The sequence below is a fragment of the Rousettus aegyptiacus genome, unplaced genomic scaffold (assembly GCF_014176215.1).
Source record: "Rousettus aegyptiacus isolate mRouAeg1 unplaced genomic scaffold, mRouAeg1.p scaffold_m13_p_7, whole genome shotgun sequence".
Taxonomy (NCBI): domain Eukaryota; kingdom Metazoa; phylum Chordata; class Mammalia; order Chiroptera; family Pteropodidae; genus Rousettus; species Rousettus aegyptiacus.
In genome coordinates this window covers 70,572,581-70,596,354 of record NW_023416310.1, presented here as the reverse complement: position 1 = coordinate 70,596,354, position 23,774 = coordinate 70,572,581, and the positions used below count along the sequence as shown (strand labels likewise).

General features: G+C 59.9%; 2 protein-coding genes across 4 annotated transcripts in view; one reads left to right on the top strand and one right to left on the bottom strand.

The window, feature by feature from the left end:
• Positions 1–294: 294 nt before the first annotated feature.
• BRAT1 (BRCA1 associated ATM activator 1) lies at positions 295–11,526 on the bottom strand. Of its 3 annotated transcripts, XM_016166105.2 has the most exons (14): positions 11,280–11,526; positions 10,370–10,540; positions 7,572–7,726; positions 6,178–6,325; positions 5,426–5,798; positions 5,053–5,169; positions 3,935–4,026; positions 3,205–3,323; positions 2,946–3,132; positions 2,706–2,779; positions 1,947–2,049; positions 1,724–1,822; positions 1,429–1,604; positions 295–1,182 (listed from the first exon to the last, which is right to left on the bottom strand). In XM_016166105.2, exons 2-14 carry the CDS (start codon positions 10,494–10,496, stop codon positions 484–486), a joined length of 2,469 nt encoding a protein of 822 aa, XP_016021591.2. In that variant the 5' UTR covers positions 10,497–10,540; positions 11,280–11,526; the 3' UTR covers positions 295–483. The 3 variants fall into 3 exon arrangements, with proteins under 3 accessions (XP_016021591.2, XP_016021590.2, XP_016021592.2); XM_016166104.2 differs by lacking the exon at positions 11,280–11,526 and having other exon boundaries at positions 10,370–11,228; XM_016166106.2 differs by lacking the exon at positions 11,280–11,526 and having other exon boundaries at positions 6,178–6,322; positions 10,370–11,228.
• A 2,626-nt stretch (positions 11,527–14,152) lies between these two features.
• The window catches only part of IQCE (IQ motif containing E), a 30,716-nt gene continuing 21,094 nt past the window's right edge, over positions 14,153–23,774 (top strand). The window contains 5 exon segments of the mRNA XM_036224639.1: positions 14,153–14,299; positions 16,866–16,913; positions 17,769–17,814; positions 20,492–20,620; positions 22,038–22,108. Coding sequence (XP_036080532.1) covers positions 14,264–14,299; positions 16,866–16,913; positions 17,769–17,814; positions 20,492–20,620; positions 22,038–22,108 — 330 coding nt within the window. The 5' untranslated portion in view covers positions 14,153–14,263.

Here is a 23,774-nt window from a genome sequence, read left to right as displayed (position 1 = left end):
GGGTGATTCTGGGGATTCAGAGCTGGAAACCTGGCCTGGTCGGACCTGGGATCACCGTCATGACAGGCCTGGGCATGGGGCTGGACAGCCTCCAGTCCGGGCTGGTTGCTTTCTGACTCAGTCACCCCTGGGGCACAGTGGGGTCCAGGCGGAGAACCTGTCATGCCCAGGAAGCACGTGGCCATCTTACAGGAGGACCCCTCCTCGGTCACTTCTCTGTGCGCCCACCAGGCCTGGGCCCACTCCTGGGCAGTCTTAGGACACGGCGCAGGCTCAGCAACACCACCAAACCCATTTATTCTTAGTAGAAAATAAGCCACTTTAATAACACGTCAAAACGTGTGACTCTGACCTTGCTGGTGTCACCTGGTCCCGGCTTCCCTGAGGATCCCTTGTGCAGCCAGGCCGCGCTGGAGCCCCAGGGACCTGAGGAAGGGACAAGGTGCAGAGGCAGGAGGCCCAGGAGGTCCCTGCTGGGCCACCTCAGTAGCAGTCGGCCTCGTTCTCCCCCAGGATGCCCACGGAGGCCAGCACGTCCTGCAGGAGCGACTGAGGGCTCTTCTCCACGTGGTCACTGCTCTCGGCCAGTGTGCCGCGGAGGCCGTCCAGGTCCAAGGACCTCAGCACGGCCATCGCAGCCTCGGGCTCCAGGTCCCCCAGAGGCGGGTCCTGCTCGCCCACCCGCCACCTCTGCAGGGCGGCCTCCACGGAGGCCACATCAGGACTGCTCCCCGCCTCCTGCAGACTGTCGCAGGGACCAGCCTTGGCCCTCAGGAAGAGAAGGAGCTCACAGGACTTCTGGGCCACAGGTCGGTCACAGTCAAACAAGGCTCGAAAGGCAAACTCAAAGAGCCGCACGCGGCCGAGGGCCTGCAGGGCCTGTGCCAGCCAGCCGGGCGGGGCCGCCTCGGGCGGGGCCACAGCGTAGGGACAGTGGGAGCCGGGCTGGCTCAGCGTCTGCGCCAGGAACACCAGCGCCAGCTCGAGGGCCTGAGCCCGGACCTCCCAGTCCAGGTCCCGGCTCGCCACCTGGAGCACCCGGGCCACAAACCGCTCCGTGTCCTCAGCCACTTCGGCATGGCCGTCCCTCAGCCACTCGGTGAAGACCTGCATGACGGCCCTCCGGGGGAAGCCCTCCGAGTCTGCGGCGAGGACGTGCAGAAGGTCCTGGACTGGGCTCCTCTGGAGGACGAGAAGAGGGTGGGGGCGGGGCTGCGTGTGAGGCGGGCGCGGTGGGGCACGCCGGGTGAGGGCTGGTCTGCGCTGCCCCCTCCAGGCAGCACGTCCTCCGGCCCGCTGTGCCCACCAGTCAAACGAGGGTGACGCCTTCGGAGACACAGGTGTCAGGAGACCCAGCAGAAGATTTGGGGACGGGGCCAGCAGCCCTGGCCCGGGACCACCCACACCTGAGGATCGACAGCTGCCCACCTGCTGGCCTCCTGGGAGCCCGGGGCCGGCGGCGGCGGCGTGCAGCCCGTGGCCGGAGAGCTGCCCCAGGGCGGTCACGGCGCTGGCGCGGACGTAGCGCTCAGGGTCACGCAGGAGCTGCTCAGCGAGCGCGGGCACCTCGGAAGCCAGGAGCACGTGTCGGAAGCCAGCCTGTCCTGGGGGTCCGAGCGGCCATGGCAGCTGTGATCCCGGCTTGAGCCACGTCCTCCCCAACTTCCCGAAGGCAGCCTAGGGGACCAGACCCCGGGCACACCCCCACACGCACGACACTCACCTCCCCAGTGTCTGGTGGCCTGTGTCAGAAACTCGAGGCCCGAGTCCCTCACCTCCCAGCAGGGGCTGCAGAGACGCTTCTGCAGCACGGCCAGCAGCTCTGGGAGGGCCGGGGGGGGGGGGGGGTGGGTGTCACCGTGGCTGGGTCACACAGCCACCTTCCTGGGGCCCGGTTGCCTCCACCCCGTGACCCCCTAGGTTACCCCAGGGAGAGCCCAGGTTACCTCTGAGGAAGAGCTGCAGGTCGGGGTCCAGGTCACAGCAGCCAGGAGCCTTGGGCAAGCTCAGGAGCCACCTGAGTGTGGCCTGGAAGGCCTTCTTCAGCACCTGGGTGGGCAGAGCGGGGCTGCAGGGTCGAGCCGGCCCCCCCGACCCCGCCCACCCGGTGTATCCCTTCCCTGCCCTGGCGTGCGGGTGGGGACAGGGTGCAGGGGAACAGCACGCTGGGCTTCGTTTCTACAAGGCAGAAGTGTCGAGCAGCTGCAGCACGGGCCTCCCAGCCGGGGGGCGAGGAGGCCGCCCTCGTCAGGAGCCTCTGCTTCTGGGGGGGGGGCGGGACTTCTGCCCCCAACACAGGGAGCTGCCCAGAGCGCCTGTCCCTCAAAGCCCCAGGGACCAGCAGGCCTTGCGTCCAGCTCTCCCCATGACCAGCTCAGGGTGTGTGGCGCTAACTCTGCACCCACCAGGGCCCGACTCAACCACGGGGCCAGGGGTGTGGGTACATTTGCAGGACACGTTGCTACGGGTTCGGACCCCAAGCACAGGGCCACCTGGCTCCAGCTCACGTGCCCTGTGGGGAATTCCTGTGAGAAGCTGGTCCAGAGTGCCCCGAGCACTGGTTTTCACCAATGCCCGGCCACAGGCAACACCCCACGTGGTCACCTGCCCCTCGAAACTGTGAAACGACCCTGGCCCCGCTGAAGGCCTGCAGGGTGCCCCCTCCTCTGCCCCTCCGCCTCCTCCCCTGCACCCCGTGCTGGTACCGTGGGGCTGGAGTCGGGGCTCTCGAGGTACGCCAGGAGGACAGCAAACACCTGCGTCACCAACTCTTGTGGGCCTGAGACAGACGTGGGTGCACAGGAGCGGTGGGTCAGCCCAGGCAGAGCAGGGCACAGAGACCGTCGGCCGGCTCCCAGCCCCGGCCGTCCCCGAGCAGCGAGGCTCGAGGGGCTTGCGCGGCTGCCCAGAAGCCGGGCTGTGCGAGACACGGCACCGTCACTCACCTGTCCCCTGAGACAGCGTCCCCAGGAAGTCGAGGGCTGCTCGCTGGACGCGGACACAACCCGCCAGCAGCACGCAGAGGCGGCCCCCCACGTCGGAGGCGGGGGCTGCCGAGCCGCTGCACAACTGCAGGACGGTCACCGCGGCCCCGAGCAGAAGCGCCTGGGGCCAGGGCGCGGGGCGCTGGGGCTGCAGGGAGAAGGGTTACTCAGCACAGGCCCGGCCGGGGGCCCCGCGGGCGCAGGCCGGCGCCGCACCTACCATGGGCTGCAGAAGCTCCAGGTGCGCCAGGGTCTGGCACAGGAGAGCCACGCAGGCCGGCCTGGAGGACAGGAGGGCCTCCACCGTCACCGAGGCACTCGCGGTCCCATCCGGCAAGCCTGCAGGGCGAACCAGAAATCGCTCCCGGTTAGGGGGTGTTTCAGCATTGTCATCTCAGGCCTCGGGGCTCGTCACCAACCCCTCGGCCACTGCCCCATGTCAGAGACTAGGACAGGAAGTTCTGAGCAGGTGGCTTGCTCAGGGTGGCGTCCAGCTGGCCAGAACTAGGGTCTGAACCTGTCTTCAGGAATCTCGAACGGTCAAGCCCAGCTGTCCCCAGAGCCATTCGGTCAAGGGGCTCAGCTCTATGCTCGACACGGGCACCAGCCACAAACGCCCGGGTCCCCTTCTCTGATCCTTGACCCATCGTGCGGCCGAAGAGGCACAGCGGAGGAAGGCCACTCGCCTGTCCCGGAACCCAGGCCGGTCCAGGGGGGTGAGTGCCAGGCCCTCGGTGATTAGCACCCTGCAGTCAGGAGAGAAGGCCACCACCCCACGGCCACCATGATGCCCACTGCGGGTGACCCTGCCTGGTAACTATGGCAGAACGTGAAGACAGAGCCGCGACTACGGCTGGGACAGCGGCCCACGTCCACCTGCTGCCCGTCAGCCTGCCCCGACCCCAGGGTCCCGTCCTCCCGTGCCCGTACGCCCTTCCCCGGAGGCACACCTGGGGGCCCGGGGGCCTGGGTGGTGGCTTTCAGGACACAGACCAGGGGCTGGAGGAGGACAGCAAAGGCCTGGGTGCTCAGCGCCTGTGGGCTGAGGACAGAGGACATGGTGAGTGCTGCCCTGACCCTCAAGCAAGCTGGCACCCTCCCGATGGCCCTGGGAAGCCTGGCGCTGGGCATCTGGACGTCCCCGAGAAACGGCTTCCCTGCAGGCACCGTGACAGGCCGCCAGACCACTGGCGTGGGTCTCTGCGGGCACCGTTAGGAAGCACCTCCCCAGACCCCAGGGGCAGCGCTGGGCGGCCCGGCCACACCCACCCCTGTGGGCAGCGCCTGCCGAGGGCCACGGAGAAGTCCCAGCTCCAGAGTGTTCCCAGTGTGCCATCTCTGGGTGGTCGAGATGGCCCTTCCTACGTCCTGGAAGGTGACCCTGCCCATGTGCTGGGGCCGGGCTGGGGTGGGAGGCCAGGCAAGCACAGAGCTCTCCCGCCAGGCCTGCTGCCCAGCCCTCCACCCGCCCCGGCCCGTGCCCTCTCCCTGAACACCCAGAGGCCCCGGAGTCCAGAGCCGGGCTCCTCCTCTGGGCAGTGGGTCCTGAGGCCACGTCCACCCCTGGCCTGGGCACGACTGGTCCTCATCCGCCCGGAACCCTGGCATGCCGTCCTCGTCCTGCCGGCCTCTCCGTCCTGCACACACGCTGCCAGACCAGGCGCAGGGCCCTCGCCCTCCAGGAGCCTGTCCAGCAGCCCTGCCCGCCAGGCCCCCGACCGCCCACGGCCCCGGGGCGGGCACATGGTGTAGGTCCAGGGTCCACGAGCTGAGGCCGCTACAGCGAGGGCAGCAGGGTGAGCGGGTCCTGGGTACAAGCCCAGCCCAGCCAGGCAGAGAAGCTCCGAGTCGGCTTTATCTCTGCGGAGCCTATAAAGCTTTTGATGGAAAGTTTTTCTGTTCCTAGAGACTGCGAAAGCCACAGCCTCCACCAGGGCCTTGGCAGCGACCTGGGCCTGGCCCGGCTGCACGCGACCTGGCATGCGCCAGACAGCAGCCTCCGACCGTCCTCTGGCTTCCCAGCTCCCCGAAGTCCCTGCATCTGCACTCGATGAACCCCAACTCTCACCGGTCCTGCAGCTTCAGGATCCCCAAAGCCAGAGGCCCGGCTTGCGTGGGGCTCAGGCGGCTCAGAGCCCGCGCCAGCATCTCCCACAGGCCATGGTCGGAGCTCAGCACAGGAGACCTGCAGAGAGGGGCCCAGAAAGTCACCCCTCTCCCGCCCCCGGAGGCGCGCGGGCCCAGCGGGACTGTCGGCCCTGGGGCTGGGCGTGTCCAGCGGGACAGGTCCTCCCCAGGCGCGCGGGGTTCAAGTCCCTCTGCTGTCCCCTGTCCTCGAGCTGTGCTCTCGGGGAGCTGATGAGACACCGCCCCAAGGCTTCCCGAGGTGAGGCGGCGCCCCCACCCCTGCCCCACCCCCGCTGCACCCCGGGGGGCCTGACCGGGCCACACTGAGGAGGAGGTCCACCAGCGAGTGTGCGGCGGGGATGGGGTCTTTCTCGAGCAGACGGGCCACGAGGGGACTCAGCCGCACCCAGAGGACCTGTGTCCAAGGGCTGTGGCCATGCCCGAACGTGCTGGTCAGGGCGTTCAGGGCCCGTGCCACCCGTGGGGTGGCAGGGGAGCACAGGGCCTCTTCCACGTGGCCCATGATCCTCTGGGCACACGCTGGCCAGTCGCAGGCCTGCAGACCGGGGTGTTCCTGGGCATGGCCTTGCATGGACAGGCCCAGGGTGTGCGCCAGCAGCTGCCCGGCCGCCGAGGCCACGAATAGGCTGGGATCTTCCTGCAGGGAGAAGATGGTGTCCAAGGTGCCTGGGGGGCGGGGTGGAGAAAACAGGGTTCAGCAGGGGGCTTCAAGGGGGCTACCCTGCTGGGCGGCCTCAGCCAGTGGACTCCAAACCTCGGGGCCAGGGCCTGACCACTGCCCCCGCAAGGGAGCCGAGGAGCCGGCGATGGAGGCCGGGTGACCAGCACCACCTCCTAGGGCTTTACCCACATAAGTCTTGGCCTCTCCCAGTCACTGCCAAAGCCACCCGCTGCTGGGCCTCAGCTACAGGCCAAAGGACACTGACCCCCAGCCACCCCACGTGTTCCTCACAGCCGCCCATGACACCACGGCCACTTGCAGGGAAGACGGCCCGGCAAGGTGCAGGAGCAGCCTGCAGCCGCGCAGTGGTAGACAGGCACTCACCATGGTCAGCCAGGACGTCCAGGGCGCTGGGGTGCCGCGCCAGGGAGCGCAGGCCCTGGGTCCAGCCGCTGCGGACCGCGGGCGCTGTCCAGGCTGCTCCGCCCCGCGGGCCCAGCTCCCCGAAGAGCCCAGACAGCAGCTCCCCCTGCTGGGAAGAGGAGAAGGACGTGGGGACCTGGACGGGCAGCTCAGAGGCAGCTGCCTAGGCCCTTCGCAGAACTGTCACAAATGCTGCCAACACAGCCGGGGACAGCTGTGCCCCAGGAGACAGCAGGTGGCCACCAGTGCCGGCCAGTGGCAGCCACGGCACTGCCCACTGCCTCCAAGCAGGGGCCTTCGGGAGATGCGCCGGGTGTTAAAGGAAGGTTGATCAACCCTGTCGCTTTACCTCTGAAACTCTCGCTGCCAGGCGGCACTGCCAGCTTTGTCTCTGGAGGCCGCTGACATGGCGTTCTGTGCTCGAGGACCCCTCAGGTCTCCACAACCCACTGAGCTCCCGGGCTTGGAGTGTGGGGCCTGCCAGGGCACCACTCGACTCCAGGCGTCCACGTCCGGGTGCCCCCCCCCCCATTCAAACGCTTTCCGACTGGCGTGAGCCCAGCATCCTCACGGAGCTAACTCCCCGCCCAGGCCCCTCCGCTCACGGATGGTCATGGCATGATTTCCTGCCACACACGAAAGATTCTTGGCCACCCCTGGGCTTCGACTTGGCGTGTGGGACACAGCGGGCCGGGCCGGGCTCCTCAAGTCTGCAGTGGCTGGACTGAGGGGCACCCATACTGTCCTCGCCAGGCCACCAATACGGCACAGCCTTTCCGGGGCTCGTAGAAAGTAGATGTGCCTCTATGTGACCTGGTGAGGCTCTGAGAGGTGCCGAGGGGTGCCATCGCCACGGCTGGCAGGGCCGGACAGGCTCGCGTCGGGCGTCACCCAGCAGACCCAGCTGTGGCCGTCAGGGGTGCACGAAGCTACAACGTGCACAGCTCTGAGGGGCTCTCCAAGCCCTGAGCCTCGTTGCTAAGCAGAAGTTTTCATTAGTTGGCTATCACTCGACAGGACTAAGTGCTAGACCTGCTGTCTCAGCTCCCCCTCAGGGCGCCGGTGACCGGCACGCCCCTCGCCTCTGTGCTGGGAAGCAGCTGAGGCCCGGAGCACGGCCGCCGGCGGGTGGTGTCGGCGCAGAGTCGAGCCCAGCTCTGCCTCGTCCGGAGAGAGCACCCTCCGCCCCGACGTCGCTCCTGGTGTTTTTCGAAGGGGATTCCACTCAGGAATAAAACCCTTTCGGTACAAGACACGGGGACAGGGGTCGTGGCAGCGGCCACTGCTTCATGCACCTGCAGGAGAATGCCGCGCACCTCTCAGCAGCCCACTCAGGTGGGAGGACCCAGGCTCACCTGAAGGTACTGGAAGCAGCTTTCCTGGGCCGCAAATATCCCTGCGAGGCGGAGTGAGAATGAGATGACTCCGGAACTCAGGTCCTGGGACCCCAGCACGCGGGACAGCAGCTCCACCAGGCACGGATTCTCCTGCAACAGCAGGACACTGGACCCTGGACACGGGCCCAGCCAGGGCGCACGTCACCAGGGGCACAGGGCTACACGTCCCCCTAAAGGACCACTCTTCCGCCGCTCCCAGACTCCTTTCTCTCAAGTTGTTACACTTAACAGTCTCACGGGGAGGAATTATTCACAACAATTGCAACAAATAAGTTATAACGTTAGTTTAATGCAGAGACCTAGAAAGCCAACACATCAACAGCAGGTAAGGGACGTGGACAGGAAATACGAATGGCCAGCAAACCTCAAAAGATGTTCTATCTTGCTGATTATGAAACAGAAATGCAAATTCAAGCAGAAGACCATTTCTTCCTCTCAAATGGATTCTTTTGTCTTAAACTGAGAGTACCCGATACAAGGAAGTCCTATGGCACAGGCGTCCTTGCCCAGCCCGGCCGTGAAACCCCTGCCGCTCGGGGCACCATGGGGTGCCATCCTCACGTGTAATCACGCAGCCTGGGCAGAGGCCGGGGAGCCCACGAGGGTCCTCGCCGGAGATCTACTGCAGACTGCGGTTCCGGAAGGAGCAGAGCGAAGAAAGGCAGCGAGAAGCAAGGCCGCCAACAGACACGTGGGCAAATCCCAAAAGGCACCGACGTGACACGTTGGCGACAACCCTGGGAGAGCTTCAGGACAGACACGAGACACCAGACGCTGCCGCGCGAGGGCCCGAGGGCCGGAGCGAGAGCAGAGGGCGGACACGCCGCTCTCTTCGGGACCCTTTCCCCGGTTTGCCTGTAAAGGTAACTAACCACTGAAGACCGCAAATGGAATAACTTCGAAGCCAGAAGACAGAGCTTAAAAACCCCGAAAGCTTTATCAGCAGAGGGCAGAAAAAGGAGGAAAAAGGAGCAAGACGCGGGAAACTTAAAAAATACAAAAGAACGTGGTGCAAATGGATTCAAATATCACAGTAAACGCAACAGATGAAACAGACTAAACCGTTAACCGAGCTGCTCTGGTTAAGTTAAGAGCTGAGGCGGGCAGCAGACCATTTCTGTGAAGGGGGTGTGTGAAGCCACAGACGGCCCAGAGTGAAGGGCTGAAGAGGGACAGGAGGCAAATTCTGATTTTAAAAAAGCTGGTATGGCAAGAGTAAAATCGGACAGAACTGACTTCAAAGCAAAAAGAATCATCGGTGCTTTCGGAAGGAAGTCATTGTTCAAAGAGACAATTCCCCAAAGATTTAACGTTCTAAGCCTGCAAATACCTTCCCCAATTTCAAAGTCCATACAGGAAAAGAAAAAAGAATTCCAGAGAGAAATTCTTGAATCAAAAATTCCAGTGTAAGATTCTTATATACCTTTCAGAAACACTAAGACAAATTATCAAAAGCTTAATAGGTTTGAATATAAACTTGAACTAAGGAACAAGCACGGGAACCCTGTAGCTAGAAGAAAGCCGGAAGATGAGCTGCTAATCCTTTCTTTCTGGGAGATACAATGTTGCAAAATTAGATTGTGGAGATGGCTGTACAATCCCTTAAATTTACTAAAAGCCATTTAGTCGTATACTTTAAGTGAGTCAACTGCACGGTATGTACATTATATCTCGATAAAGCTGTTCAAGAATAATTTTTAAAAATTTCACTACAAACAAGGCCCCAGTCTGAGGAGTATACAAATACCAAAAAACTGTATCGTAGAGCAAAATCTATAGAACATTTGCAAAAACTGCCTGTGCAATGTGCCTCCATCAAACCTCGACAGGCGCAAAAGAACTGATATACATTTTCTAAGGTCAGTAAAATAAATTAGAAATCAATAATAAAGACTAAAAAAACCCCTACATTTTGAACCTAAAAGATACCCTTTAAAACAGTTTGTGGATAAAGAAAAAAATCACAATGAAAAACATAGTAAAACTTGCAGGGTGCAGCTAAATATTTTCAGAAAAATGTGTACCCTTAGACACATGTATTAGAAAATAAGAACTAGATATTCAACTCAAAAAAGAACAGCATAACCATCCTAAAGCAATCATCAGCCAGGAGACTATGTTTACATGAGAAGATTTATGCACGAAGGAAGCCATTGTGCCATTATTTATAATAATGAAACATTAGAAACATCATCGAATGAGAGTGGGATGACTAGATAACACGGCATATGACGAAGTCGGTAAAATCGCCATGTCCATGTGGAAACCGCCCACTACAATGGTAAGAGAAAAGGTGAGACTCCACATTGTATTATGGTGCGACCTTGTTTTCATAAAAACAATACCGCTTTATGAGGTGTTAGGAAAAAAGGCTAGAAGGAAACAAAAATGATGGTGGTTTAATTTTCCTCTTTACTCCGTGTTGTTTTTTATTTAAAGAATATGTATTACTTTCATAATCAGAGAGAAAACAAAATTGATTTCTTAACAAAGAAACAAACAAACAAAATGTCTTGAGAATAAAAAAAATAAGTGTGTCCACACCCCACGCAGCCTGCTAGCATGCAGCCTGGGTCCTGGCCGGAATCAGCTAAGACCACAGAATTCCATCTCTCACTCTCCTGATTACTCCCTGGGTTTCAGCTTGAGGTGTTCCCGGTTACCCAGGGGGACTCTAGCAGATGGACGTCCCTTCTCCGGCCAGGGAAGCCCTGTGCACCCTCTGGAGAAGTCAACAGCAGCAACCTCACCCTTACCTGCTTCGGTTACCGTTTTAAACCAGTCTAGCAGCTTCTCCAAGCAGGTGTCATCTGCCACAGGCTGCCTGGGGTCCACCAGAACAGCACAGAGAGCCGGGAGGAGCTGGGAGCACTCTGGGTCCATGGCGAAACCAGGGATTCGTCCCAGGCCAGGCGGCTATCAGCTCGCTGCAGGGAGGGGTGCAAAGCCTCAGCCTGGGTGGGGCGGAGGTGACCGAGGCGGCAGGGCTGGAAGCACAGTGTGAACCACAAGGCCTAACTGAGGGGCTCGAAGCTGCCACCCTTGGGCTCTGGTGGGAGGGGAAGAGCGCGACGCTCGCCTAGGCCGCGGGAAGGCCAGAGTCAGAGTGTGTGTGCGTTCTGGCGCGGCCACGAACACAGGGCAAGCAAGTCTTGGTCCGGGCTGGAAGTGTGTCTGTCCCTCCCAGAGTCAGTGCGTCTGCATCCCGACACCCTTCCCGCCAGTAGCGTGCACCGAAGGAAGGCGCTCCGTCCACACTGCCGCGCCCAACCCCCGACTCCGGGCCGGGCGTGCACAGGTGTGTCCCGCCTGGGAGGGGCGGGGGCCCTCGTGCCGGCGTATTAACATGCACGCCAGGTGGAATAACCATAAACAGCCCGTGGTCCGGGAGCGCTGAGGCGCGAGCTGGGTGCCACTGATTCTGCCGGGGTCAGGGCCCCCCCGGGCGAGGCAGGGCCCCGGGGATGGAGCCCTCCCTGCAGTTTGGGGTCACTCTTAGGCCTGTGGACCCGTCCACGAGGAGCGCGGGCCCGCGGCCGCGGTGGCGCTGGGATCCAGCCCAGGCCGCGCACGCCGGTGCCGGGCGGCTCCCCTGCCCTCACCACGGGCCCCGATCCCGCCCCGCCCGCCACAGAGAACGCGACCCCGCCGCGGCTCGCGCCTCACCAGGTCCGCGCCCGTCCGCCGCCGCGGCTCCGCCCCCGCCGCCGCAGGCCCCGCCCCGGACCACGCCACCGTCCAGGTCTGGAGGGGGCGAGCCCGGGAACAGCTAGCATGGGGAACCGCGAAAGCTCCCCTGGAGAGAACCCTGGGAGCCCAGAGGGCCAGACTTGGGGGAACGAGCTCAGTCCGAGAGGTGCTGGGGACAAACCGGAAGTCCCGACCGAGGGCCGCCCCCCGAGACGCTCAGTGGTACGTGCCTGGGCGTCCGGCGGGCTTTGCGCCCAGAAGGCGGGGCTTCCTGAGGAAGGGGTGTGGCCACTTCTCGGAAGGGGCGTGGCCTCTCCAGCTACCCGACCTCCTGTCTGGGAAGCACGTGCCGGAAAGGGGCGTTGTCACGATTGAGGCAAAGTCCGTGGTCATTTGGTCTCAAAACTGGGTCCTCTGAGGCCCTCGGCTGTGTGCCAGAGTCTCAAGGCACTGGATGAAAACAAGGCCAAAATCAGTAAGCAGAATTTCTATGGGCATTAAAATAAAAAGAGAACTTTCAAAACATTAATTTAGGTGGGGAACCACTTCAGACAACCACCTTTCCTGATCCTCACCCTTCCCACCCTGCAGAACCACGTTGGTGAAAAGGTTTGAAGTGCGCTGTTACCGTCTCTGAACTGTGCCTCCTCAGTATGAAATGGAGATGCAAATATACGCCTGGTTCTGTAGTCGTGAGGGGCGAATATCTAGGATAGCACCGTGCTAAGCGCTTCACTTAGTATAAACTCAGAGGATTCTGCCGCAACTCTAGGAGAGTGGGTACTTTTTCCCTTCCGTCAGCTGAGGAAACAGTCACAGAGAGTCTCACTCTTCAGATCTCACAGCCAGTGTTTGGCACAGCTTGGATTTGGACCCAGGCAGTCCTACTCTAGATCTGAATACTGTATTATAAGAGTCATCATTTCTTACCAGAGACTTTTTGGGGACAAATGGTTCAGAACTTAAAACTTGTTCAGATTTTAGAAAAGTTCTATGGTACATACAGATGGTGCATGAGATTGCGATCCCAGCAGGGTATGAAGTATCATCCCATAATCAAATGCATTAATAGTTCTGCAGAAAAACACACTGATATATATACTCCAAGTGTAACAAACACTGTAAACAACCTCCACTCAGATTTTTGTCAACAAACGAATTGAGGTCAAAACAGGTTTTTCCAACAAATTATGAAAGGTTTTCTGAAGATTTTAGAATTCAGAACGGCAGGTAAAAGGTTGTAGATATGTATTGTCTCTATAATTGAGTGAGAAAAAGTAAGCAAAACAAGAGAAGCAGAAAAGTCAGGGAGTTTGCAGACCCCAGGCGTGGGAGAGGAGCAAGAGGCACACCCTCGTCTGCCATGTGGACTATGCCCCCAGGAAGCAAATAGAAGTCGTTGAGCAGGTGAGTGGCCTGGCAAGATTTGCCTTTTGTAAATAACTCTGGGAGAGGCCGGAGGAGAGAGTGAGGTTTCTTTTCTGTTAGGATGCATCAGAGAAGGTCTAAATAAGGAACCAGAACTTGGGGTGCAGCCTCTGCCCGAGATCACTCAGGTGACAGGGCTTCACAGAGCAGAGAAGTGCCAATGAGTAAAGTGGATAATTTCAGAACAAATTAAATTTTACTATTTTAAATACTATTCAAGTAATTGGGCTAGCCACAAAGTGTTACCTGGTAGCTTCATTTTTTGAGGTATTACCATGTGCCAGGCACTGTGCTGAGTTTTATTTCTGCTGCCAACAGAAGCCCTGAAACTGTCTCCATTTTGCAGATAAGGAGTTCATGGCAAGACTATAAATCCTAGGCTCCCGACCCCTCACCAGCTCAGTCTCGCCTGCTCCTGGGGAAGATAGCCTTGAAACCACCCCGTGGCTCCCCCCCTCCCCTTTGTCATACAGGTGAGGAGACTGAGAACGGAACGAGGCCATGACCCGTTGTAGATGGTGATGCCAGGGCTAGACCTCGAGTAACCTACCAGGCATTCCTTCTACTGTGCCACACTACCCTGGTGTGAAGGCTCATTCTCTCCTTTACCACTGCATAACAATGACACCGTCACATCACACTCACTCTGGAAATGGCAACTGTTCTACGCAGATGCTGACTCATCCAACCCTCACACCCACCTTTTTCACCACTTCGTAGCTGATGAAACAGAGGCACAGAGAAGTTATATGGCTCACTGGACCTCAAATGCCTATTGATTGAGCACGTGCTGTGTTCCAGGCTGCCCTAAGTGATGGAGATGGAGCAGTCAATAAAACGAGGTTCTTGTCCCAGAAAGCTTACAGTCTAGACATGGTGTTTTTGTAGAGAATAAGTGTCAGGTGGCTGGAAAAAGGAAGGGAGAAGGGACAGAGTAGATGCCGGTGGAGGTCAGTAAGAAGAGAAAGAGCAAGTCATACTGGCTAATAACTTAGATGTACTTTGGAGCCCAGCGCCCCTAAAGGTTTTCCTAATTGCACAGAGCGAGCGCAGTATAAACTATTACTTTTTATTGTCCTGAACCCTAGAGCCTAGAAGTCAGGGAGAATTTTCTGAATACTAGGCGTTGAGAGCCAGCAGCCTATGACACTACACAAGCCTCTGTCCCTTTCGATGTTATCGAATAAATACTTATTAGTGTCCCGCTCTGGGGCGGGGCTCAGTCTTCTGGAGGAGCCCATAGGAGATGCGCGGGGACGCACCCCTGGAACTGTCGAGCGCGGAGAATCCCTGCCCCGCACCTCCGGGAACGCGGCTGGTCGGCCCGCGGGCCCGCGGAGCATGCGCAGTGGCGGCCCGGCGCGCGGGCGCCACATCCGGGGCTCGCGGGCCGGCGCGGTTGCCATGGCAGCGGGGTCGCGGCGGGCGCGCGGGCGGGCCCGGAGGCTGCGGGCAGCGGGGCGGTCTGCGGAGCCCCAGAGCCGGACAGCGGCGTCCGCAACGCCGAGGGGCGGCCGGGCAGCGCCGCCGCCATGTCGCTGGGGAGCGGGGATCCGGCCTCGGAGACGGTAAGCGCGCGCGCGGGCGGGCCGGCCGCTCGCTCCCCTCAGCCCGCCGGGTCGGCCGGCCGCGGAGCGGGCCGGACGAAGGCGGCGCACGGCCGGCGGCCGCCGGTGACAGCTGCCATTATTGTTACCGCATAACAGCGGCCCTCCAGCCCCCGCCCGCGTGCGGGCGGCCCGGCGTCGCCGCCCCTAGGGCCCGCCCGCCCTTGCACAGGCCGCTGCTCCCAGGAAGCCTTCCCGGAGGCTGCGCGCTCGCCTCGACGCCTGCGAGGCCAGGTGTGTGCGGCGCCCGCGATCGCGGCCCGCCAGGCGCCGGAGCTCGCTGTGTAAGTGCCCGCCCGACCCGTGCCTCCGCGGCCGGGGCTGTCCCCGAGTCGAGGCCGCGGGCAACGGACCGGGCGACCGGCCCGAGCATCCCGGGTGTGCGGGAGGTAGCCCCAGGCTCCGGGAACCGGGCGCCGCCTAGCACTGGTCAGGGAAGGCTTCCCAGAGGAGGTGCCGCCCAGGCTGATGCCCTCGGGCCCAGACAAGGGGACCGCAGCGCTTTATCAAGTGTTGCTGGAGATGTCTGTGTGAATTAGCTGCATCCCAGTGGGGGCGGAGGGCGAGCAAGGCAATAAACAGATCCCGGAGACGTGTCAGAAAGCGAAAAGCACTTGGCAGAAAATAAACGAGGCCCATGTGACAGAGACGGGTTGAGAAGGCTGCTTCAGACCGGGTGCCAGGAGCCGTTGCTCCGGAGAGGTCACTGGGGCCCTGGGTGTCGCTGACAGAAAGGAGGCGACCTGGTAACGATCTGCGAGCAGGGGGACCAGCCAGTGCAAAGGCCCTGAGGCAGGGAACAGCTGTGTGTTCCAGGGGTGGAAAGAGCGTGCTGGGGTCTGTCCTGGGGAGGGGCGTGGGCCTGGCCAGGGAGAGCCTCGCCCACCGCCCAGGGAGTGTGACTTTTCTTTAGGGCGCAGTGGGGAGCCTGTGGAGGGTTCCGGGCAGAGGGAACCTTGCTCACTTTGGCAGTGCTCAGCCCGGCTCATGGAGGAGGCTCAGTGCTGCTGGCCCCTGGGGACAGCAGGGTTTCCTGCTTGTCCCATCACGTCCTGCCCCATCTGGAAGGCCCGCCTGTGTGTCCCCGCTGGCCTCTGTTCCTGCTCCTTCCTCTTATGTTGTGATTATGAATAGAACTCCTGCCCATGAGAAAGCGTTTGGGACATTCATCACCTGTGACCTAACCGCTTGCAGGGAACCATTAATGTTTGGTGTGTTTCTTCCAATTTTTTCCCAATGCAGCTTTTTTCCATATACTTTAAAAAATGGGGGTCATATTCATGTTGTTTTCTAGTCTTTGCCATTTAATTTGTTACTTTTTTCCATATCCACGCATTTTCCAACATGATTTGAAAAACTCTCACCTGTGGATACCCCATTTCATTTATCCATTTCTCTGCTTTTGCTCTTCGGTTCTCGCTCTGCGCCATTACAAATGTTCCCACACACACAGCGTCCGTCGAGCCCCTTGCACACACCAGGGCACAAAAGCAGGGTAGGCTGTGCGCCTCGTCTTCAGAACTCCGGGGAAGCGACTGGCGCCGAGCTCTCGGGCACTCGGGGGACTCAGCCCTTGACCCAAGCTGACTGGGCTTCTCTGGTGAGCTGGGATCTGTTCTTCCACGCGAGACGCTCTCGAGAGCAGGCACTGTGCAGTCTGTCCAGGCCCCCCAAACCCCCAACACTGAGTGGCCTCTGGGCTTGCTCGTGAACTTGACAGAGCACTCACCGCGCCCGGGGACTCGCTCACTGTGTTGTGGGTGTGGCAGGCTCTGCCGACCACCGTGCAGAGCCACAGGGTGAAGTGGAGCAGGTGCCCACCAGGGACTTCAGAGCCAATACCTGCAAACGGGCTTAAATCTTTCAGCCTAACTACCTAGGGCTCACCCTTGGGTCATCAGAAGCCACTTGTTGGTCAAAGATTGTCTTTAAGCTCCTTGGCCGGTCAGATTTTTCCCCTTTACCATCGTGTGTGCATGTGCATGTGGCTCGGAGGCTGCTCTCGCAGTTCCATAGTTGGCGGTCGGGCCCCCCGTGCAGCCTGGTGCTGGCACTGGACAGGACAGGTTTTTACTCGCTGGGCCAGAGCGATCATGGCATAAGAAGGCAGGAACTTTCATCAACCCAAATAAGGCAGGCATTAATGAATGTGTTTTTTAAACGACTTGACTTGTTCTTACCAGGATTCAGTCACAGGTTCCATGTGCTTTGATGTGAAGATGAATAAGAACATGTTTAAAATGTGGAAAATGAAATACTTTTATATAGAACTGTTTCTTGATCGAAAGCACCCAGCGATTCTGGAAATGGCACTGCTAGGTCGGCAGTCGTGGGGCTGCCGTAGGAGGCAGAGTTCCGTGTTCTGTGTCCCCACCTGTCCCTCTGATGCCACCGAGCAGCCTGCTTTCCGCGTCGGGAGACCACTCCAGTCGGAGTCTCGGAGTTTCGGCTCTCCGCCCCAGCAGCCCGCGCGGTCTGGGAGCCGAGCAGCTGCCTCGCAGCTCAGCATGTGCATCTCTTCCTGCAGGGAGATGACAGTCTGTCTGCGATCACCTTCGACTCTGACACTGAGACGGTGAGTGTGATCGGGGGGCAGCAGCTCGTCCTGCTGCGGCTCACCTTCTGCTTAACGCGCGTCGCTCCCAGGTGTGCGGTGGGCTGTTCCCCTGTAACGCTGTTCTGAAAGCGGGAACCGATTCTGGGTGCTACCCGTCATTTGAGAAGGTCTTTAGTTGGATTCAAGTCACTGTTGAGTATAATATTAAAGCTTTTATCCCGAAGTTGGTCCTGAGCGGAGTACACTTGAGGCAGATGACGAGTTCCTATCCTGCATCTGGTTTGGGCCCTGCCCACCCAGCCCCCCCAATCTGACTTGTAAGGGGTGGAGGAAGGGCCCAGAAGCGGCCATGTGGGAGAAAGGCGACCCTTGGCGGCTGTGGCCCTGGAGCTTCGCAGTGTCCTGGCCAGTCCCCAGGGTGCTGGGCACTGGCCAGAGGGAGAGTGGGCTGCAGGGCCTGGCGGGCCCAGGGGCCCAAGGCTAACTGTGTCCCCACTCGGCCGCCCTGGGTGTGTTCAGAAGGCTGTGCTGGGTGGAAAATGACGCCCGCCGACCGTGCCCGTGGTGAGGATGACAGAGGACACTGCCAGCGGGGACAGTCACAACCCGGCGCTCCGGGTGCTGGTCTGATCATGTGTCTGACTGTCAGGTCCCCCGTCCTCGTGCCTGTGAGGGGTGTCCTGGCCCGCTGCCCCGGGGACCGGCTCGGCCTGGGGTGCCTCTCAGTCCTCGTGCGCTTCTTCCTCTGCTCAGGCTAGGCTGTGTCCGCTGGCCAGTGCCCTCCCCGGGGACGCCCTCGCCCCCGCCCCGGGAGCACCCGGGTGCTCGTGACGGGCTGCGCAACATGCCTAACCCGTGCCTTCTCTCTTTCAGAAAACAAAAAAGAAAAGTTTCCACAAACCTCCCCCCACGTCACCAAGTAAGTATGACCAGGCCCCTGTGCGTCGGACTTCCGGTGTCGGTCAGAGGATGGTCTCGAGAGGCCGCCCTTCCCTGGTGTCCTGGGAAAAGGACCCAGATGTTATGTTCTTGGAACACTCGGGATCACTGAGACACGGCACTGCTGCCCCGGCTCCGTTTTCTGCTGGGGTCTCGGGAGCACCCGCTCCTGGAGTCGCTCTCCCCAGTCGTCCTGGCCACCCCGGTGGTGGGGGCCCAGCTGAGGGCCAGGCCGAGCCGTCGCTGTCCCACGGAGCCCCACAGACACGGCGCTTCTCGCCTCCCCCGCCCCGTCGGCCCTACCCGCTCGAGCCTGGCTCCCGGGGCCGTGCCCAGTGACGAGCCACTTCCAGCCTCAGGACTTACTCCCCGAGGCTGCAGGCCGGGCACTGCCAGGTGCTCGGTCAGCGGTCCTCTCCGGTCGGGGTCGCCGCATACCCATGTGGCCAGCAGGGCTCCTGTCCAGCCAGCACTGTCTGTCAGGGGGGACGTTGCAGGATGGGTCTTACTCAGCTTAGGCGGGGCCAGCGGGTGGCGCTGGGCTTCTGAACAGTGACCTCACTTCTCCTGCCCTGGAGGTTGGAAGCCCAAGGCCAGGCCAGCATGGCTGGGTCCCAGCGGGGCCCCTCTGGATGACAGGACGGCTCTCTGGGCGCTAATCCCATCGTAAGGCTCCACTCTCATGAGGGAGCACCCCCAAAGGCCCACCTCCTGGGGGTGAGGCTTCCCCATGGAGTTTGGGGGGCACACGCTCCCAGTCCATAGCCAGTGGCCGCCCGGCCTCCCCCTGTCTCTGCCATCCTGGCTGGTGCAGTGCATGGGGGTCCTGCGCATCCTGCGTCTACGAATGTCTTCGTGACACACTGCAGATGCCAGGCTGGCCCCCTCCCGCTACCCCAAAACCTGTGGCCGTGCCCGACTTTATCATGTACGCGTGTGTGTGCATGCGTTTACGTGCATGTCTATTTTTAACGTATTATGTCATATATGACACGGTCAGAGAACACAAAACAACATTTGCATTAGTCTGAGAAAAACGTAACTAGGAAAATAAGCTGCAAAGAAAGGACAGCATGTTTTACGCCACAAACACATGCGAACGTCACGGAGAAATCCGGCGCCTGGGTTTCTGACGCCCTTCCTCAGATCTTGCCCGAGAGCTGAGAATTGGCGTGAAGAACAAGCGCAGCGTTTGTGCTTAAACCTCGTTTGGAACCGTCCCGCTTAAGTGCCCTGGGCTAGAAGATGCCCAAGGTGAATTCTGAGCATCTTTCTTTATTCTTACTGAAAGGTCAAGCATTTCAAGCGTCGAAGTAGTAATAACCAGCTTACTTTTGTCTTGATTTCTGTAAATGTCAGAATGTGTTTTACGTAACCGAGAATGGCCATAGCCCCGAAACAGGAAACTCGAGGCGTGCGGCCCCTCGTCCCTCGTCCCCCCTCGTCCCCTGCTGGTTCTCAGCCCAGACATGCTGTGTCCCCTCCCCGAGTGCCCTGCTGCCTCCTTCACCCTCACTCACCCTCTCTCAGTGGCCGTCTCGGCACAGATCCCCCGTCACGTTCATCCGTCACGTTCATCGTGACGTGTGGCTCTGCCTGGATTTCCGTGCATAAAAGCAGGGGCCACGTCTGTCCCGTTCACTTAGCAAGAGTTTTCTTACATGCCCCATCGGGTTCCATGTGGCCGTGAGTCTCCGGGCGTCCTGGGGGCTCCAGTCTCCACCGCGCTGGGGCGGGCGGGGCGGCGGGCCAGCCACCCACGTGCTTCGCGCCCGCTCCCTCCCTCCGGCCCTCCTGAGGGGTTCCCGCTGCTCCTGAACAAGCCCCGTCCACTTCAGAGGGCGGTGTCACTCATTCGCTTCGCTTCCGTACCTGAGCGAGGTCTCAGGACAGCCGGAGGAGGTCCTGGGTGGGTGACGCGTCGGGGCGGGGTCTGCCCAGTCTTTGTTCTTTCGTTCTAAATCGTCACGGGAAATTTTCCGTAACTTAAAGCCACGGAAATAACTTAGAAATTTAAAAAAATAAATATTATCAGACTTAGATTATTAAGACCTTCTACAGATATACTTCTTTTTGCTATTTAAGAAATTTAAACGTGTTTTATAAATAATGTCCTTTTGCATAAGTTTGTCATATTTCACATAATTAAAGAGGTGAAAGCCCAGATTTAAAAATATTTTTAAAACATGTCCCTTGTTCTGATGACAAACTCAGAAATGCCCTGCAAAGCTATAATTTTTTCTCATCTCTTCGAAATATTTTACATATTAAGTTCTAAACATTTATCACTCTGTAGCAACATGAAAAAATATTTACAGTGTTAAGTATAAAGGATACGAAATTGTGTATCTGCTATGACTGAAACTGTACAAAATATACATGTATCTGAAAAAATTGAATGGAAAGTTAAATTTTGTAATATTGATAGAACTATGGATTTATATTTAAAAGTTCCCATTATGTTATTTCTGTATATGCTATTTTAAAAAACAAATGTCAGTATATATGCATATGACTATTTTTTATTTGCATCAGGATGTTTTACCGAGGGTCATTATGCCCTGTGAATGTTTTGTTTTATGGTTGTGTCTGTCTAAAGCACAGGTGATCAGGTGACACTGTATTTTGCAACTCTAAAACCATGTATTGGCTTTCAGAGTCACCGTATTGCTCTAAGCCGAGAAAAGTGGCATCCTGGAGATCTCTGAGGACAGCAGCGAGCATGCCCCTCGGTCACAGAATGTCCCTGACGCCGCAGAAGCTGTGGCTGGGAAGCTCGAAGCAAGGTGTGTGGTGGCTCCGGTCGAGGCCTTACTCTGCAGAGCGGGGTTTCCGAAACTGCGGGCGGTGGTTCGAAATGTGACTTGTCTGGGTGACGGTGGTCTTCATCGAAGACGTTGAGCCCCCTGGCTTTGGCGTGACACATGAGTGTGGTTTCTGATGGTTTGGTTTGCACGTGTGACCCCTGATCTTTTTGGGTCTCGCGCTGACGTCGCACTGGCCGGGGTGCGTGGGAGCCAGCTCCCAGTGGCTTGCGAGAGCCAGCTGTTGAACTCATCGGAATTTTGTGGCGGCTGGAACTGGACGTGTTTTGTTCGCTTTCACCATGGAAATGGGCGATGCCACAATTCGAGCTTTGCCCATTTTCGAGAACCGGTTGAACGTCTGTCGGCGTAGCGCCGAGTGCCGCCTCCTTCTGGCTGACTTGGCTTCCTCCGGCCCAGGGAGGCTGATTATCAGAGGCAGAGCCTGCTGTCGCATTTGCTTGTCCCTGCCTTTAAACCCGGGCACGTCCGGACCAGGAGGCCTGACCCAGCCCCGGCCTCAGCCCTCCCCTTGGCGAGTGCTCCCGCCTGACTCACAGCTGCGAGAACCAAAAGGTCGCATCTCGGGGTCCGCCAGCCACGTGGCACGTTGAGGGTGGCAAAGCCGTGACTAAGGAAAAGCAGAGAGCAGCGAGATGGGGCGTCCTGTACCAGCCCCGTCAGAAGGAGGCCGCGAGTGTCCCGAGGACGGTGAGCCTGACGGTCGTTCTGCCCCCTCAGAAGGGCCGTCGTCCCGGCTTCACCTGCGCCTGCTCCCTGGTCTTAGTTACATGTTTTGCATAAACAACACTAGAAACGAACATTGCAAACAGTAGGGAAAAGCCCAGATCTCCACAGAGAGCATCAGTTTGCCCTCACGTCTGTCTCCCCGGCTGGCCCTTGCCCTCGGGCATCTTCCCGAGGCTCTCCCTGCCGTTCCCCGCTCGTCAGAAGCCCGGCGGCACCTCCGTGCCTTAGCCCGTGGGCCGTCACCCTGCCATTGCTGGCGAGGGGCCCTGATAAAGTATGTGCCACCCGAAACCGGCGCGCCCCGCGCAGCGTGGACGTCGGCCCCGAGCGTGGCTCATCTATCTCTTTGCTGCGTTGGCTGTAAAACCCAAGCGCGTCCCTTCTCCGTGGCCCCCCTTCTCACACCCTGCGACTGCCATGGCGCCCTGTGCTCACGTCCCCTGCGTGTGCCCTTGCTTCCGCCCTCCTTGTCACCACCATCTTTGGTTTCTTTTTTGGAACAGTGTTGCGATTGGGCTAAAACATTGCAATATTTCTGCTTTTTTTTTTTAAATATCATTTTGCTAACTTCCAGGGTGTGAGTAGGGTGCAGCCAGAATTCTCTCTCCTTTTCAGACGGTCTTTTAAGAGGCTGTGTGTCTCCCCCCAGGTCGTGTCCTCGGGACCCCTGTCTACCGAGAGAAGGAAGACATGTATGACGAGATCATCGAGTTGAAGAAGGTGCTATTTCTGTCTGCTCTTGGTTGGCGTTACGCAGCGAAACCTTCCACAGCAATGGGGGTGTCATGGGGGTCGTGCGGAAAGGGTGCGGGCCATAGAGCGACGCTGAGCTTACACCGTGGCAGGCGACCGGTTTGGGAACGGCCCAGCACCAGCCGCGCGGGTGCCCTGCCTCTGCCCGGGGGGCGAACGCTGGGGGCCGCGTAGCGCTCAGTCCCTCCGCGCCCCGAGGCGCGGCCCTACGGTCGCCCCTGTCGGCAGCCTCCCTTAGTATGCTCCTGCAGCGCTGATGACACCGTTCACACGCCGCCTCCGCAGAGCAGCCTGAGATAGGTGACACCGTTGCCTGGCGATGACCGTGCGACAGAGCTTGCTGGCCTGTCCGGGGTCAGCCAGTAGCGGAAACAGGACTTCGTCAAAGTCGGCCTCCCCGGGCCGAGGCGCCCTCCCGCCCCCCGGAGGGGCGTTCCGCTGACGCGCCGCCCCCGGCGCCTCCCCCACTCACCAGGTCCTGTGCCCTGGGCAAGTGGGGGGCCCGTTCCCTTCTTCATGTTAGTCTGTGTATAGACCTGCTGTCCCCAGTCCCCACTCGAGCCTCCCTGGAGGGTCGTGGTCAGTCTGGGCGCCGGAGGCTGAGCAGGGCACTGGCAGCCCCCGCACCGGAGCACGGCGCCCGCACGCCGAGGAAGCCGGCCGCGTCTCACCTGGTCGGCCCCGCGGGCGGTCGCAGCCTTCTCTGTGGGCCCAGAGGACACCCTGCCATGGGGCCAGCGGGAGGGGAGCACATGTCCCGAACCAGAACACCCACTCCCGGCGCCGCAGAGAGAGGCTCATTCCGGTTGGGGGGCTGCACCAGGGACCCCGGGGTCCCCGAGGCTGAGGGATTGCTGCAGTGGCGCTCCTGGAGGGCACCTTCGGGGCCAGGAGTGGGTCCCCGGGTAGAGTCGTCCCACCTTTACTCCGACTTCCCATCGTGGGGACCTGGACGAACCCAGCCCGGCCCCCCGAACCGTGCATCCTGACAGCGTGCAGCTCAAGTCCGGGGCGTGACCCTGGCGTGGTGGCCGTGTGCAGCTGTCTCGTGGTGCGTGTGGATCCCTGGGGCCACGGCCGCTGTCCAGATGCAGAGCTGCTCCGCCACCACAGAGGTCCCCTCCCGCTGCCCCTCTGCCGTCCACGGCCCCCGTCCCCTGTCCCCGGCAGCCGCTGCTCATTCTCTGTCTCTGTGATTTTAGCGCCTTGGCGAAGCTGAATGAATGGGATCATGCAGTGTGGCCTTGGAGACGCTTTTCCCACTCGCCCGATGCGCCCAGAATGTTGGGGGCTTCGGCAGCGCCCGCCTCTCGGTACCGCTCGGGGCCCTCAAGCTTTGCTGTGCTGTGTTTCTCTGCCCATGGTCCTCTGGGACTGTGACGTGTGGCCCCTGAGGGTTTAAGGGTCTTCCCTCCTGTTCCTGTCGTTGCCATCTAGTTCGGTCCCGCGGTGGCACAGAGCACACTCTGTCACCTCGCGTCCTCCACCTGTGGCATTTGCTGAGGCCCAGACGGGAGTCCGTGTCTGCGCGTGTCCGGGCCGGGGCCGTGGAACCCGGCGTCCTTGCTGGCTCCTGGGCCACGGCCACGGGGTGTTCCCGTCTCCAGGGACAAGCGTGCGTTTTTCTGTCTCC